Genomic DNA, 15,488 nt, shown 5'->3' on the forward strand with positions numbered 1-15,488 from the left:
GATGACTTCTTTTCTGAAAAACCAAAGCTGGTTCAAAATCTATTGATAATTATCGTAATGCCCAAGCCGAGGAAGTAATTATTTCATTTAGGAGCAGCTTTTTATTAAGGTATTTGTCTATTGCCAACATGCCACTTACACCAAAAAAGGGGAGAGAGAATAACAAAACCCTGGTGCCCACAAACACCCCCCTCCCGGCTGGGTAAGAGCAGCACGCAAGACACAACTATGAAAAGAGGCCCTGATGGTTAAGTAAACTAGGCGCTCTCTCCTCCGCCTCTCCACGGCAGGAAGTCCATTAAAACCGAAAGCGCCAATTAAGAGCTGTTTATTCCTGTTTACATTTGGACTCCAGGGAATAATTGGCTTCTGTGGGAGAAGAGGCTGGTGAGGACCCCTCTAATTGCCTAAATGTACCCTTGATATTTCTCGATGGCGCTGGGGCGGCGGGCCTACCTGCCCACCTCCGTTGAGCTTGTTGGTCAGCTTCACTTTGCTGAAGGAGATGGGAGCCTTCATCCAGTGGGCCCCGAAATTCGGGGAGTCGGGGTGGATGTAGACGCAGCTGTGGCTGGAGACCTCTGGCTTGCCCGCGGGCACCCACTCGCCATTGACGTACTTCCAGCGGTGGCTGTCTGTGGGGACAAAGTCCAGCAGGAGCGAGTACATGGCATTGGGGTCCAGTCCCGTGACACTGATCTTTAGAACAGGGAACATCCGTCTGAAAAGGAAAAGGAAAGGAACTTAGTCACAGGAGGGAGAGCAGAGGGACTCCGGGCGGCCGGGGTCTCAACGCTGAGGCTTCCGGGGAGTGTGCGGGAAGGGAGCCCGGTAACAGGGGCCAAGCCCTGAGTGAGCCTCCTTCCACAACGCCTTTGGTATGGGGGGTTGACTTTTTTTTTTAATAACTTTATTTCACTTATTGATTTATATGTGGTGCTGAGCATCGAACCCAGTGCCTCACACATGCTAGGCAAGCGCTCTACCACTGAGCCACAACCCCAGCCCCAGGGGTTTGACTCTTAAACGCTGTGTCCCACTCCGAATGACGGTGGGGGGAACCTGGAGAGGACAGTGCACTATCAGACACCGGGTCCTGCATGGAGCTTCTTCCAGGACTCCCCTGGCAGGCTGATGCCACACAGGGCCCTTCCCAGCTCACCAAAAATCCCCTGAGTGGGGGTTGCTGGTGGCACTCAGCGCAACACCTGGTGGCCGGCAGTGGGAGGAACCGCTGGGGCAGCAGACGGCCCCGCGCCTGCAGGGCTCCTCAGGGCCTGTGCCAGGGAAGCCCCGAGTGGAGAAGCTGTAGGCAGCACAGACTCCGAGCCCCTGGGGCAGCAGAGCCACCCTCTAAGCATCTCGTGGGGATCCGGACATGCCCACACACACCTCTCACAGGTATTTGGAGAAACTACCCAGATGTCTGGCTTCTGATTCCAGAGCATCTTCACCCCCAACAGGACCCCGTGGCCATAGCAGTCGCTCCCAGGTCTACTCAGAAAGAAAAGCAGAGGGCAGGAGGGAGGCGGAGTGGAGCCCTGGGCCCTTCCAGTTGCCAAGGTTGCTACCTAGGGAAGGTCCTGGAGCGGAAGCAGGGCTGCCACCTCAGGGCTGGGGTGTGATGGCCGCACACCAACACTGCCGAGCATTCATTAGCTGCCAGGCACGGGAGCAAGCACTTTGAGAATTAACCAGTTCTCACGATGAGCTCATGAGACTGACTTGGAGTGTTCAAGGAGAAAAAAAACCTGGTTTAAACAGGAACCTTGTGCATGAACTGGCCTGCCAGGTGTGCAAACTAAGTGGAATTCAGAGGAAAACACATCAGAGGATGCATTTCGAATCTAAGCTGGAGAATCCAGCTTCCACCTCTCCGCCCAGATGTGACAGCTGCACTTCCCGTTACCCAGCCTGGCAATCCTCCCAGGTGCCTGTGTGGCACCGATCTTCCCTGCTGTGTTTTCCTTTGTTCTTTCTTCGACAGAAAAAATTGTCTGTTTCTTTCTCTTGATATCAGATTAGACTATTCCTGTTTGCTACATGTTTTCAATTATTTTAATAGTCTTGAGCAAGGGTAGGCAACAGAGGCCATTTGCAAAAATCATAAAAGTGGGCATTAGGAATAACCATAGGGACCACGTAGGGTCGTTTTGGACAGCCAGGAGTCTGACTTTTTTGCAGGAGATGCACAGAGAAATGGCCTGACTTTGGGTTCTGTGCTTTCTGTAAAGTGCTAAAGGATTTTACTTTATTATAAAACACACAAAAGTGACGTGTGTATAACTGTCATGTGAAATGACAGTGTCATGTGAACACCAAATGTAAAAGTGCCACAGGTTTTCTCCATGGGGATGCGCAGCGCACAGTTTCAGGAAGAAGGCGAGTTCCGAGACCCAGATGTTCCCGGCCAGAGGAGCCGAGTGTCTGTGCTGTGGCTCATGCTCCAGAGCACGCAGTGTCTCCACACGCCACACTGGAGGGTTTCTGAAGGTCCAGCTTGGGTCTCAGGGACGGTTGACCAATGGTCATGTGCTGAGCTTACACGACACCCAGGACTTCAGGTGTGCTCTGATCCAAGTCTCAGTCCCACCCCAAGGTGCAGAGGTTTGTTTGTTGGCCAGTTTTATAGCTGAGGCCTTAGGGTCAGGATGTTTGCTTTACCCCACTGTTTTCTCTTTATTGTGTTCACTGCTCCTTATTTTCACTCTTTTTAGAAACTTCTAGAAAGTTAATATTTCGGGTCCCATTAAAAGAGGCCCCTCAATGCTTTCCCAGATCTCAGTACCTAATCAGAGATTTATCTTCTCTTTAACACGAGTTTTGCACGCCTGCTGCAGGCCAGGAGCCGTTCTAGTGGGGATCCAGTGACAATCACAGACCCAGTGTCCTGCTCACAAAGCTCACTTCCTAACAAAGCCTACCTCCTTCAAACCGGGAATGGAACTGACCAAGTCACATTATCTGCATGCATAAGTATGCCAGGAGGAAGCCTGTTCCACGTACACCAGGGAAAACGAGCCAACAGAAGGAAGACCACGGGAGTAGAGGACACCCCTGCGGAGGGCAGGAGGCACGGCAGCCCCAGGACTGGAACAGGGCAAACCACGCCAAACCATTCGTGAGCATGTGGAAATGAACCCCAAGTTTACGTAGAACGACAATGCACTAACAAACATTACTTCAGAAAAAGATGCAGCACAGTCTGCCAGTCTCCCCATGTCCTTGGTGCCCTTCGATGGACTTGACCATCACCATGTCATGCATAGGACACCCACTGGTGCACAACCGGTGTGTACCAATGGGTAGCCCATTAAGCAGAGGTCCCTCGGTGGCTTACCCTTTCATCCTGCAAAGGACCTGGATGGATTTTAATTTGGGATAATTATGAATAAAGCCCCCATAAGCATTTACATATAAAAATGTAAATGAGTTGCTGCTTTTAGTGTATAAGATAATTTTAGATTATCAGGAACCAAAATGGGTAGGGTCACAGATGGGGGCTAAGGGGCAAGGGGCACGTTAGCCGATGGGAAGGACCTTAGGTCAGTTCAGAAGCGACGCTGGAGCCAAGACCTGCGTAGGGAGAAGGATGGGTCACGCAGAACCCCACAGAGGGGTCCTGACAGCACTGGAGCAGCAAGCACACAGCCCGAGGGACCCATGGCTGTTCTGCTGAGAAGCTGAAAGAGGAAGTCAGAGTGGCTGAGGCAGAGGGAAGGAACCTGCAGACCCCCACCCTGCTTCCCAGGGGTCGGAGGGCCCCCTGCCGCTCCTCTGTGGAGCCGGTCTCGCAGACCGTGGCTGGACGCCTCAGTGCAGTCAGGAAGGCAGCATGGCACAACTCTGAAGCTCCCAGACGCTCAGCATCACCAGCCACCAGAAGCCCAGGCCAGCACCGCAAAGGGCAGCGCTTCACACCTGGGGCTGGCCGTGGCAGAAAACCAGGAGTGCCGAGTTGCTGAGGACGCAGGGAAGCCCAAACCCTGTGCCTGGCTGGGGGTCACGCAACGTGGCGCAATCACCCTGGGAAACAGTGGGCAGTCCCTCACCCAATTATGGAGAGGGCTGTCCACCCTGTACCCACACCCGCACATGCCAGGAAGAAGTAAGGAGGCCTCAGGTGCGTGCACAAGCACGGGAGCAGCGGCAGCACAACAGCGAGCGTCGAAACCCAAGGCCCAAAGCGGCGCACCTGCGGGAAGTGGTGCGCCTTCCGCGAAATGCCACGCGGCCACGAAAAGCAATGAAGTACTGATGCGCCTGGAAGACGCCACGCCTCGCGAAAGCATCCACCACACAGCAGCCCAGGCTGCGGACTCGCCGACGGGGCATTCAGAGCAGGCACGGCCACGGAGGCGGAAGGACCCACGATCCTGGGGCTGGGGAGCCATGGCAGGGGCGGTTTCTTTGGAGGTAGTGAGCATGTTCCACAGTTAATTGTGGAGATGGATGCACAGCTCTGTGAATTCACTAAACAGCATCGAACTGCACACTTCAAGAAGATGATTCATGTTCTGTGATTATATCACAATGAGGCTATTAATAAAAACGAAGCCAAGGTCCCTCTTCTTGGTAGGAGGACACCTGAAGGAGGCTGGAGTGGTCGGTTGCTCTGTGTTCTTCAGTACTCCGTTTGTCAAGAACCTTATGATCATTCTTGTTTCCGTGTCCCTCCCCGGATGAACTAGGACAGGGTGTGCACCTTTAATCCCCATTATGCAAGGAGGAGTGAGCAGGTCTAGACCCGCCTCTGAGCCAACGTCCTCTCCCACCTCACACCCCCTCGGTCTGGCCTCACAATGACCTTGGCACATCCTCTAGAGACACTCTCTACCTGTGGTCACCTCTCAGGGCCAGGCTTTGTCGTCAGGGACAAACTGCACTTCTGAGCAAGCTGATTTTTCCATTTTCTCTCCCAAGCACAGAGAATCCGGAGTCTTTGAGGGGTTTAGAAACATGTGAATCAGTCGTAGCTCTCAGCATAACTTCACTTCACCCACCCTTGAAAGCTTCCTGGGTGGCAAGGCGACAGGTGAGCACCACTGGAGAACCACAGGGGGTTGGTGCTGCACCCTTGGCTCCCTGCTGCTCGGAGCCTTTCCAGCTTTTATGTCACCTGGAGGCTCTGCCTCCAGGTCTGCAGGAAGAAGGGCAGAGATGAGGCAGGTTGTGTCGCAGGGAAGAGCAGAGACGACTAAGAGCTCAGTTCAGGAGGTCCCACACACCAACACCCTCCTCCGTCTCCCTGCGGGATGAAAAGCACCAGCAGTGCACGCCAGCGCCTCCGGAGTAGCATGTGCGTGTGCGCCTGTTGTGTGTGTGGCGCTCCGGGCCGCACACAGATGTTGACACTTCCACAAGAGAGAGCAGCAGGTGTCAATCAAAGACAAACCAAAGAGGAGAAAAGCATGGCCTCGGGAAGCAGGCAGACCACACAAGCCATGGGCTGTCCAGGAGGACTCGGGGTTACCGGTCCTGCGAGCAGCTTTTCCTGCTGTCTCCAGCCCATGCTGGGAGCCACAGTCTGGGCTCGGCTTCCCCACACCCACACCCGCTACTAAGCAGCGACTCGAACTCGGGCTGCAACACTCACCTGTGACGGCAAGGGACACACCAGGTACTTCAATTCTAATTCCTTAAAACCTACTCAAACCAAATTTAGTGAAGTCAAAATTATTTAACTGCACACAAATAGACAAAACTACAGCATTTCTCAGATGAAGACATTAACAGCGAAGAAAACCAAGTGCACGTGATTAAATCCTGCTATCGGAAATGGGTGTTTTCTGACACCTCCGTCCAGCTGGTAGCTGGAAGGCTGGAGATGAACGGAAAGCAGGCTGGGCACACACAGGTGACTCGGCATCCAGGGCTCCGAGGTGTCCCCGCTGTGTCTGAAAGACTGTGGAAATGAATGACTACAAGTTTTAAGTTTCAGAAAGAGGAGAAAAAGGGAGAAAGAGAAAAGGGAAAGGAAAGCAGAGGGAGGGGCGAGGAGGGAGGGAGGAAGGGGGCAAGCGGCCGGGAGGTGAGGATTCCCGCAGGGTCCCAGCTTCTGGGGATACTAGGGAATTTCTGGGTAAAATCCTCTTTCTTCTCTGCTTCCGATCAGTGTCCGAGCCAAGGCTCCTACCGTGTCTGCAGAGCAGGTCGGCGCTGCAGGGCGGGCCTCAGCTCTCCGCGGGACAGCGTGGGCTGTCCGTTCCCCTTCACAGAGCCGCCAGGCCACCGCGAACAGCAGTCCTCTCACTATCCCTGAGAAGCTTTTGAGAAACCCCGAGAAGTCAGCGGGACCACAGGGCGGGCAGGTAATGAGAGTGGGAAGTTCTGGGCTGGGGACACCATTCTCTCCACAGAGCAGGGCCACATCCTCAGGAGGGCCTGCTGGCCGCCCAGCAGAGAAGCCTGAGAAAAGGAGACATAAGTGACCAGGACGAAGAAGGAAAGGGGAAGTGAAGAAGAAGAAACCAAAAGGACGTGATTATGTTGAGAAGGACAGGGTGCTTCTCATGGAATGGAGCAGAGGATTAAAGAGATAGGGACGTCCCGCCTAAGCCCATTTAATATTAGACACGTCGATTTCTTCCAGCTTTCTCTCCCCTCTTTATCTAAAGTATGTAGAAACTTTCTATCTTCTGGAAAAATCTTGACCCTCAGGAGTCCGGGGTCCACAGTCCCTAAGAGAATTTCAGAAAAGTGTTCCAGTTGTGGGAGGGAAAAGTGGTCCCACAGACAGAGGCAGCAAGAACCCCTGGACCCCCTGGGCTTCTCCTACAGAGAGTCCCTTTCCCAGGTTAGTATGAAACGACTTCATGAGAACTGCAAATTTTAGATGTGGAAGAAATTTATTTAGGTGAAAAAGGTGAGAAACCCTCTTTTTAAATGGCAAAAGCACGTTCTGATATAACTTCATTGCATTTTATGATGCCTCAGATATGCATTACTTAACCATTATTGGAATGGAGGATCTATACTCTAATCAGTGATTATACTTATTTTTATTGTAATATAGGGCCATCTGAACAAACAACTAGGGTGCAGCGAGGTATCAGTGTGACCCAACAAACCTGAAGACCAGTAAAGCAAGGTCTCCCTGTGGTCAGTCAAGGTCTTACAGTTGCATCTTTGCTCATCTTGGGAAGAAAGAGACTGAACCCATTTAAAAATGGGAGTGATTCCTTGAAGTCAAAAAATGTGTTTTATATTTTTTTCTGCCAAAGAGATAAAAAAATATAAATATGGATCAAGAGAAAGAATAAGGGTACTTACGATTACAACTATTAAAAGCAATAAATCTGGGCTGGGGAGATAGCTTGGTTGGTAGAGTGCTCGCCTCGCAAGCACAAGGCCCTGGGTTCCATCCCCAGCACCGCAAAAAAAAAAAAAAAAAGGCAATAAATCTTCCATATGCCTTAAGTATCCCACCCATTTAGAAAGAAGAAACGTAAACATGGAGCCAGGCGACAGTCCTGCTACCCGTAGAAGTGCAATTCACGGCAATGCCCTTATTTCTGGTCCAACTTTCACTCATGAAGCACTTTGGCACCATGCAACAGCTTCCAAGTTCATGATTCTGGACAAGGGACCGTTTACTTTCTATACTGTGTTTTATTAAGAAATCAGAAGCCAAGACTTCAGGAACGAAAGCATTTTGCACAGAGAAAAGCCGGCTGGAAGTTCAGCTTCTCTCTATGGCAAAGTATCTCTTAAGATGTCACCAGAACAGTCCTGACCAGGACAACCCTGCGAAGAAACCTTAAGTGTCTCGTGGACCAAAAGATGAATGAGCATCACTGCCTGCGGGGAGCCCGTTGCAAGCGGTGTGATTTTATTCCAAAGAGCTGCTTCTCCTCTCCTACGTGAAAGCCGCTTCTACCACCTTGACAGCCTGTAACAGACTAGATTCAACAGAATCCAAGAAATGCCAGCAGACACGTAGAATTAATGGTGATTCTAGTTTGTTGCAGTGAGAAAAGGGGAGGTGACTTCTCTCCCAGGCAGAGTCCTGTGACTTCACCCTCTCTTCCTGCAACCTCTGTCACATACCACAGACACCATCACAAACGGACCCTCCACCCATCACACACAGGGAAGCAGATGGAAGGGCAGGCAAGGAAATTAAATCTACCCTTTGCTCCCACTCTTTAGCTGGTCAAACTTTTCTGTACTTCAGAGAAAACCATTCAGCTTCCAAATAAACTGGACTTCAGATTCTCTGAACAGAGGTGGAGCTCAGGTCTGCTCCTGAGCACAGTCAAAACTCAGTACTATTTTCTGATACTGGAGTGCACATCCCCTCCCCTGGGGCACAGCCCCCTCTACAGTAATCTCCTGGAATGTCCCCACTTAAACACACGTAAGACCAGAGCTTCTCGCCTTCCCTTCTCTGATGATCTGAGAATTAATTAAGTGGGCCGGGGACAGCTGAGTGTCTGAAGGAAGAGTGGCAGCCTCTTGGACATGCAAGGCTGTCAGCCCCCTCGCCAGCGGGGTGCGCCCAAGCAGGGCGGCGGGTAAGCTCACCTGCCATTTTTGGTCACGATCATTTCGTTAGTGACTTCCTTGAACCTCTGCCAGAGGGGCGCGTCCTCCAGGGTGATCCGAAGTTGCTTCTCGGTGGGGTCGCCTTTCTCCCTCCCCGCCTGAAGCTCGCTCTCCACCACATTGAGCAGGCGAGAAACGGTGCCCTCGCTGGTCCTCTGCGCACCCAGCTCGCTCATGGCCCGGCCCCTCTCAAACTTTGCAGAGAGCTCAGCACCTTGCCCGCTCCTAGCCCCTGCCTTCCCTCCTCGTCTGCTTCCCAACCCAGCTGGCCAGCGCCTGGGGAGCAGGAGGAGGACGCCCTGGCTCCTGCCTAAGCTCCTAGTGTGACACCCCGTAAAGTCCCCAAATTATGCCACCAACCTGTTAAGCTTCAGTTGGGGAGCGGGGTGGAGGGAGGGGGAGAGGTAGGGAAGAAAAAGCCCTCTCTTAATTACTCATTGGGTCAGGTGGAGAGAGCCTGGCTCTCCCATTGGCTGCCCTGCCTGGAGTAGCCGTTTAAGAAGAGTACTCCATCCAAATTATCAGGCTTTTATCTTGTTGTACCTGAAGAGGTCTAATCGGTGTATTGAGGACCATTTTCCCGTTAATTAAAATTATTCCAGGCCCAGACTGCAACAATCAGGCAAATCATGTTTGTGTGTAAATCATGGCACGTGGCACCTACAGGAAGAGGTTCTAGGGAGAATGGACCAACGTGGTGCCACCAGGCTGTCCTGATAAGGCAGAGCCCAGAGCCCTCGGCTCTGCTTTGGGGCCTGCAGACGCCACGTCCCTGAGAGAAGAACCGTGTCTGTGGGAGGTGGGAGGCACCAGGCCAAGCAACCCGACTGTCCTGGAGGATAAGGGAGACCTCTGTGTGCCAAGGGTGAGGCCTCTTCCCGCAGCCTGTCCCCTGCTGGCCACCTCTCTCCAGAGGGGTCCCACCCTTCTTGTCTCCAAGGCCCTGTCTGCCTTCAACAAGCAGAAGAGTTATGAACCATGTCTTTGCTTCCTAAAATCCAGAGCCTTGATTTTTCTTGTTTCTTGCCACAGCCAGAGTGAGATTTTAAAAAAGTATCATATTTTTCTCTTTGCAAAGCACTCTGCCTCCAGTGAGTAAGAGAAACTTCACGTATCACGGCAGGGCAATCGTGATCGCTGGTCCCAAGAGGCATTCTGGAGTTCCCTTTACGCTGTCCGGGCCTATTCTGGCCTTCTGGGGTGGACATTTGTGAAAACACAAGTGTTTTTTCCCATGACACACAGTACTAGTGGACACAGAGTACCAAGGCACACACAGTACTAGTGGACACACAGTACTGGCCCACATAGTACTAGTGAACACAGTACCAAGGCACACACAGTTCTAGTGGACACACAGTACTAAGGGACAAGGAGCAGGAGCTGGAAGCTCATCAAGGAATGGTGGGAAGAGTGCCAGAGAGGACCCACAGCTAAGAGGCCTGGCAGGGGCTCTGGGGGGCATGAGAGAGGGGCAAGGAAGTGCTTGGCAAGGTGACGCCACCCAGGGGCCACAGGAGGGGTTTGGATTTCCTCACCATAATAGAAACTGTCGGAGTGAGAAGCAGGAAAACAGCAGGGTTTTCTTTGTCTTAAAAATCTGGCTGGTTTGTAGAGACTCGACTGGACAAAGCAAGAGCTGAAGTGGACCTGGCGCTGTGTCCCCACGGTGAGGGGACTGCAGAGAAGCTGATCCACCCAGGAGAAGCAGGAGAGGCAAGCCCAAGGAGAGAGACGGCCGCTTCCCCAGCAGACAGAAGTCAAGTCTGGCCCCACCGGGCAAGCAGCGGGCAGTGTGACAGTGGCCTTCGGTGGTGGGCTCCCATGGCAGCGCCCAGCCTCACCCTCCCACGCAAGTGGAAGCTGGGGCGGCACCACCCACGCCCACCTCGAGGAGCGGGAGGAGCCCCGGGCCATGAGCGCAGAGCCCCTTCCACACCTCAGTGACAAGCCTGAGCCAAGACCGTTTCTCCACTTTGTCCTGTGGAGCTACAATCAGGCTCAGGCCCTGGACATCTCGGAGGGTAACTGGCTCAGAGGGTAATCCATGGTAACACGGACGCTAACTGGGCCCACGGCCAGCCATAGGTCCATCCTAGATCAACCAAGAAGCAGCCTGCAGAGCAGGAAGCAGGAAGCTGGAAGGCTGGATGGGGTCTCTTTTCAAATGTCTGATTGATCAGCTACCTGATGTGCTTGACTTCATCAAGATGCACTTAGCGTTTTGATGGACAATTAGCAGTTGAGTTAATGATTGACGCATGCTAGTTTTCTATTACTATCTAACAAATTACTGCAAATGTAGCAGCTTAGAACAGCGTTCCCTCATTATTTCAGTTGACAGGCTGGAAATCCAGGCACAGCGCAGTTGGGTGTCCTGCTCTGGACCTCACGAGGCTGTCGAGGTGTTGTCCGAGGCCTGGGTCCTTTCCCAGGCTCATCCAGTACTGGCAGAAGTCCACTCCTTTTGGTTGCAGAACTGCAACGCTATGTTCCTAGAGGCTGCCCACCTCCACCAGCAGAGCAGAACCTGCTGCTGGCTTTCTTCCTCCAAGCTAGGACATCTGCTGCCTCTTGTCCTGCTGAAGGTTCACCAGATTAGGTCAGACCCACCAAAGCTAGTCCTGTCTCCTTAACTCCAAGTGAACTAGTTTGGAATCTTGGTCATGTCTGCCATGCCCCTTTTCCCACATAATTAATGTAACAAAATCACAGCGGTGACTTCCCTCCTACTCCAGGTTCCTGCCAGCAGTCAAGGGGAAGGGAATATGTAGGCACATCACAGGACTCAGAACTCAGGAACCATCTTAGAACTCTGCCTACCAAAGGATACTAACAAGAAGAAGGAAATTAATGGAAAAAACTGAAGCCATTATGAACTACAAGGGAAAAAAAAACTTGTCCAAGAAACAAAATGATAACACAGAAACAATTGTAAGAGTGGAAATATTGAATATTTATCTAATAAAAACTCTGAAATTGGGGTGAAGGAAGGGGATCCCTGCATTACAGGGAAGAGTGATAAGCTACCATCTTCCTCATTAGGAAGACGGTAATATCAAAAGTTAGCAAAGAGCAATGTGAACACGATGTTGAGCATGGAGAGAAGCTGGGCGTGGTGGCACAGGCCTATACCTGCAGCTATCAGAGGCGAAGGCAGGGGGGTCACAAGTTCAAAGCCAGCCTGGGCAACTTAGGGAGACCCTGCCTCAAATGTGCTGGGAGGGATACTGGCCAAGTTATACCGCCACTTGTGGGCCTGGACGAAGAGGCAACAACAAACCCCACCATCACGATGCCACCAGCCGTAAAGCACCAGTGAAAACGTGGAAAAACGGCCACGATATCAGACGCTGTTCCCTCCATTTACACAAATCAGAAGCAGTGAGGGGAAGCCGGGGCTGCAGCTCAGGGGCGGAGCGCTTGCCTGGCCCTGGGTCAATCTCCAGTGTGAGGCGAGGGAGAGAGAGAGGGAGAGAGAGAGAGAGAGAGAGATGGAGAGAGAGAGAGATGGAGAGAGAGAGAGAGAGAGAGAGAGAGAGAGAGAGATGGAGAGAGAGAGAGAGAGAGATGGAGAGAGAGATGGAGAGAGAGAGAGAGATGGAGAGAGAGAGAGAGAGAGATGGAGAGAGAGAGAGATGGAGAGAGAGAGGAGAGAGAGAGAGAGAGAGAGATGGAGAGAGAGAGAGGAGAGAGAGAGAGAGAGAGAGAGGAGAGAGACAGACAGACAGACAGACAATGGCAGAAGTCACGGCAGAAAGAGCAAGTGGCTGCCTCTGGGGAAGGGGACGGGCAAATGCTATTTTTTTCTTCTAGCAGTTTTTTGAGCATGTGAGTAAATGAAAGACTGATAAGATTTATTATTTTGCAATTTGATTTTGTGAATTTAATTCAATGTATAAGGAATATTCCCCCATGACACTGAATAATTTTCTACACTATTATTTTGCAACTTACAAATTATTTTATCTTATAAATAGGTCATGTTCCAACCTTTTATATTTATTGTTTCTCCATTTTTATAATTTTAAACACTCAAAAAGTCTGGACAATAAATATTCAGGAACATTTATAATTATTTCTTTACACTTAATTTTTTATAGTCGTGCTCTTGGTCAAGATTAAAAAGTGCTAAGCATATTTACATCTCCTTTAGCCCTTCCTTATAACAGTCCAGAGGGGGTGAAGCGGATTCCCACAGGCATCCAGCCCCTGAGCAGAGAGGCTGTATTTCAGCCCAAGGAGCTGCTGCTTCTCTCACCCACAATCTTACGCTGAACACTCACCACGACCTGACAGCATCCTGTTAAGCAGTCAGCCAGACACAGAAAGGCAGGGCCATGTTTTTCTCTCACATATGGATGATACAGAAAAAAAAAAAAAAAAAGGAAATAAAGAAGGGATTTCATAAAGACAGAAGGAAGAGCAGGCAGATCAGCAGGGAAGGGGAAGAGGAAGGTGCGTAGGGAAGGGGAACCTGACCACATCATGCTGTGCAGGTGTAGGTGTGTGTGTGTGTGTGTGTGCGCGCACGCACATGTGCTCAAACTTTGTCTTCCCCAGGCGTGAGATGATGTTATGGCTTTCGTGACAGCGGCTTGCCACTTTCTAAATTGTTTCATAAAAGCTTACGACGGTGTCCCCGGCGTACTTCACAGGGAAGCGTCCCAGAAGACGTCACTGGCTGGTTCTCTCTGAGGCATCTCTGCACACAGCGCCTCCCTGAAATAGCTCAACCTCACAGCACACAGTGCAGGGCATGTCTTGGACATCTGGGGGTGCCTCGCGCCCCAGTCTCAGGGTTAGATCAGGAAATGGTTCTGCCTCCAATAGCATAAGTCCACTTGACTGTTAACCACAAAAACCTAGTAGCTGACACACAGTAGGCCCTCTATTCTTATTGCTTAACATAGCAAAATGTAATGAGGTAAATAACTGATATTATTAAGAAAAAGAAAACTGCTTATTTGATGATGTATCACAATATTTATTGAGGCAATTTTAAGAGACAATTCATATTTCATAAGGATTTTTTCAACATTTTGTTTTAAAGTATTTTGCTAGGGCTGAGGATATAGCTCAGTGGTAGATCACTTGGCCTAAAGTGCACAAGATCTTGGGTTAAATCATCAGAACCACATACACCCCCAATCAATCAATCAATCATTTTTTTTTTAAATAGCCCAAAGGAATTTTTATTAAAAAAAATGTTTAAAAATAAATTTATTTCCATTCTGAAATCCAAAAAATTAAAAACAAAAAATACAACAATAAATAATAAAATAGTATGTCTTGTCAAATATTACATTAGCCAGATGCAATGGTGAACCTGGAGGCTGAGGCAGGAGATCTGTTTGAACCCAGGAGTTCTAGACCAGCAACATAGTGAGATCCTGTCTCAAAAGCAAAGTGAAATAAGCCAAACCCAAAAACCAAAGGCCGAATGTTTTCTCTGATATGCGGAAGCTAATTCGCAATAAGGAGGGTGGAGGTAAGGAAGAACAGTTACTTTACATTAAGTAGAGGGGACCGAAGGGAGGGGAAGGCGTGTGCAGGAAGGAATGATAGCAGAGTGAAACTGACACTTGGGTCACTCTGTCCACCACTCATCCAACCTCGGGAGGGCGCACTTTGTGTGAGCACCACTTCTGACCTCAGGGAGAGGTCACGATGGGGTGGAGACTGACAAATTCCCTGCAGCAAAGTTTGGAAGAGAAATCATCTAAGGAGATACGTTCCCAGCAGAAGCCAGGGTCACCATCAGAGCTGGAGATGCATCAGCTGAGTGTGGAAGTAGCAAAAATTCAGCCTGGCCCAGTGAAGAGCCACATTCCTGGGGAGAGGGAAGGTCAGAAGACGGAAGAGCACTGAGCGATCAGGTAACAGCAAGCCGAGACTCGGGAGGAAATGACCGGGGCTCTGAACGTCCAGCATCTCCCACGAGGAAATGAAGTCAGGCGGCATGTGGCTGAGGTTTGTCATCCTAACAGTCGTGGCAGAGAAACACATCTCGTGCGGAAACCTGGGCTTCAGGAGAGCGCTGCCACAGACAAGTAAAAGTGAGCGTGTTTTAAAATGCCAACGAAGCCGACCTAAGGGCAGGAAAACTTGAGAATCAGATGGTGGACGGTTAGCCAGGCAGGCGAGGAACCCACAATGGTCTGACCAGTCAGCTGGCCCAATCAGACCTGCATCGCCAGAGGAGACCCCGGCGGTGGGGCTGCATGGGAAAGCAGGGGACAGCAGGGAGGCAGGGAGGCTGCAGGAGCCTCGAGAGGGCTGAGAGCCAGCAGGCACGATGGAGGAGAGGCAGACGTGAGAGCTGTCCAGATGGTAGGAGCCACAGGAGGTCACCACTGGATGTGGCCTCAGGGTGACGGCTCAGACATCCAGCTGGAGAGCTGGGCCAATGGCTGTGGACCAGGCTGCACACCAGGAGTGCACTCGGCATGGGCAGGGCACTGACGCAGACCATCTAGTTCAGAGTTCACAGGCTGCCTCCAGACACACCCTGGGACACCAACTAAATAGTCCAACTGGGCGGTGCTGGGTTCCGTGACCCTGAACCCAGCTGGGGGGTGAGGGTGCTAAGCGCTCCCCTTCCCCCTGACCACCTGACTGGTCTCACCGGCCCGGGCTGTTGTTGGAGGTGGGGAGGCAGAGGTGAGGAGCTATTAATTAAGTGTGTGGTCTAGCTGACACCTGATAGCACTGCAGTGTCCTCTGGCACACAGAGACCCACGTCTCCAGCTCAGTGGACAGAAATTAAAAGTCATGCAACCTGAGCTCACCTGTCTGAGCTCCCCCGAACTGTGCCCAGATCTTGAGGCGTCTGCCGGGCAGAATCCACGTCCGCACATTGAGTCCCTGCAGCCGGCAGAAACCTAACACCTTTGTCCACCCCAGCCAGTGCCACCAGCAAATTAGCACTTACCCAGGTA

General features: G+C 51.3%; 1 protein-coding gene across 5 annotated transcripts in view; it reads right to left on the reverse strand.

The window, feature by feature from the left end:
• TBX19 (T-box transcription factor 19) overlaps positions 1 to 15,488 on the reverse strand; it is a 34,113-nt gene that overhangs the window by 15,522 nt on the left and 3,103 nt on the right. For 2 of the 5 annotated variants that reach the window (XM_079106589.1, XM_079106587.1), the window contains one exon: positions 418 to 721. In XM_079106589.1, coding sequence (XP_078962715.1) covers positions 418 to 717 — 300 coding nt within the window. In that variant the 5' untranslated portion in view covers positions 718 to 721. Of the gene's footprint in view, positions 1 to 417; positions 722 to 8,526; positions 9,135 to 15,488 lie in introns of those variants that run through there. The other 3 variants (XM_079106590.1, XM_079106588.1, XM_079106591.1) reach the window with 2 other exon arrangements.

The sequence above is a fragment of the Sciurus vulgaris genome, assembly GCF_902686455.1.
Source record: "Sciurus vulgaris genome assembly, chromosome: 12".
Classification (NCBI taxonomy): Eukaryota; Metazoa; Chordata; class Mammalia; order Rodentia; family Sciuridae; genus Sciurus; species Sciurus vulgaris.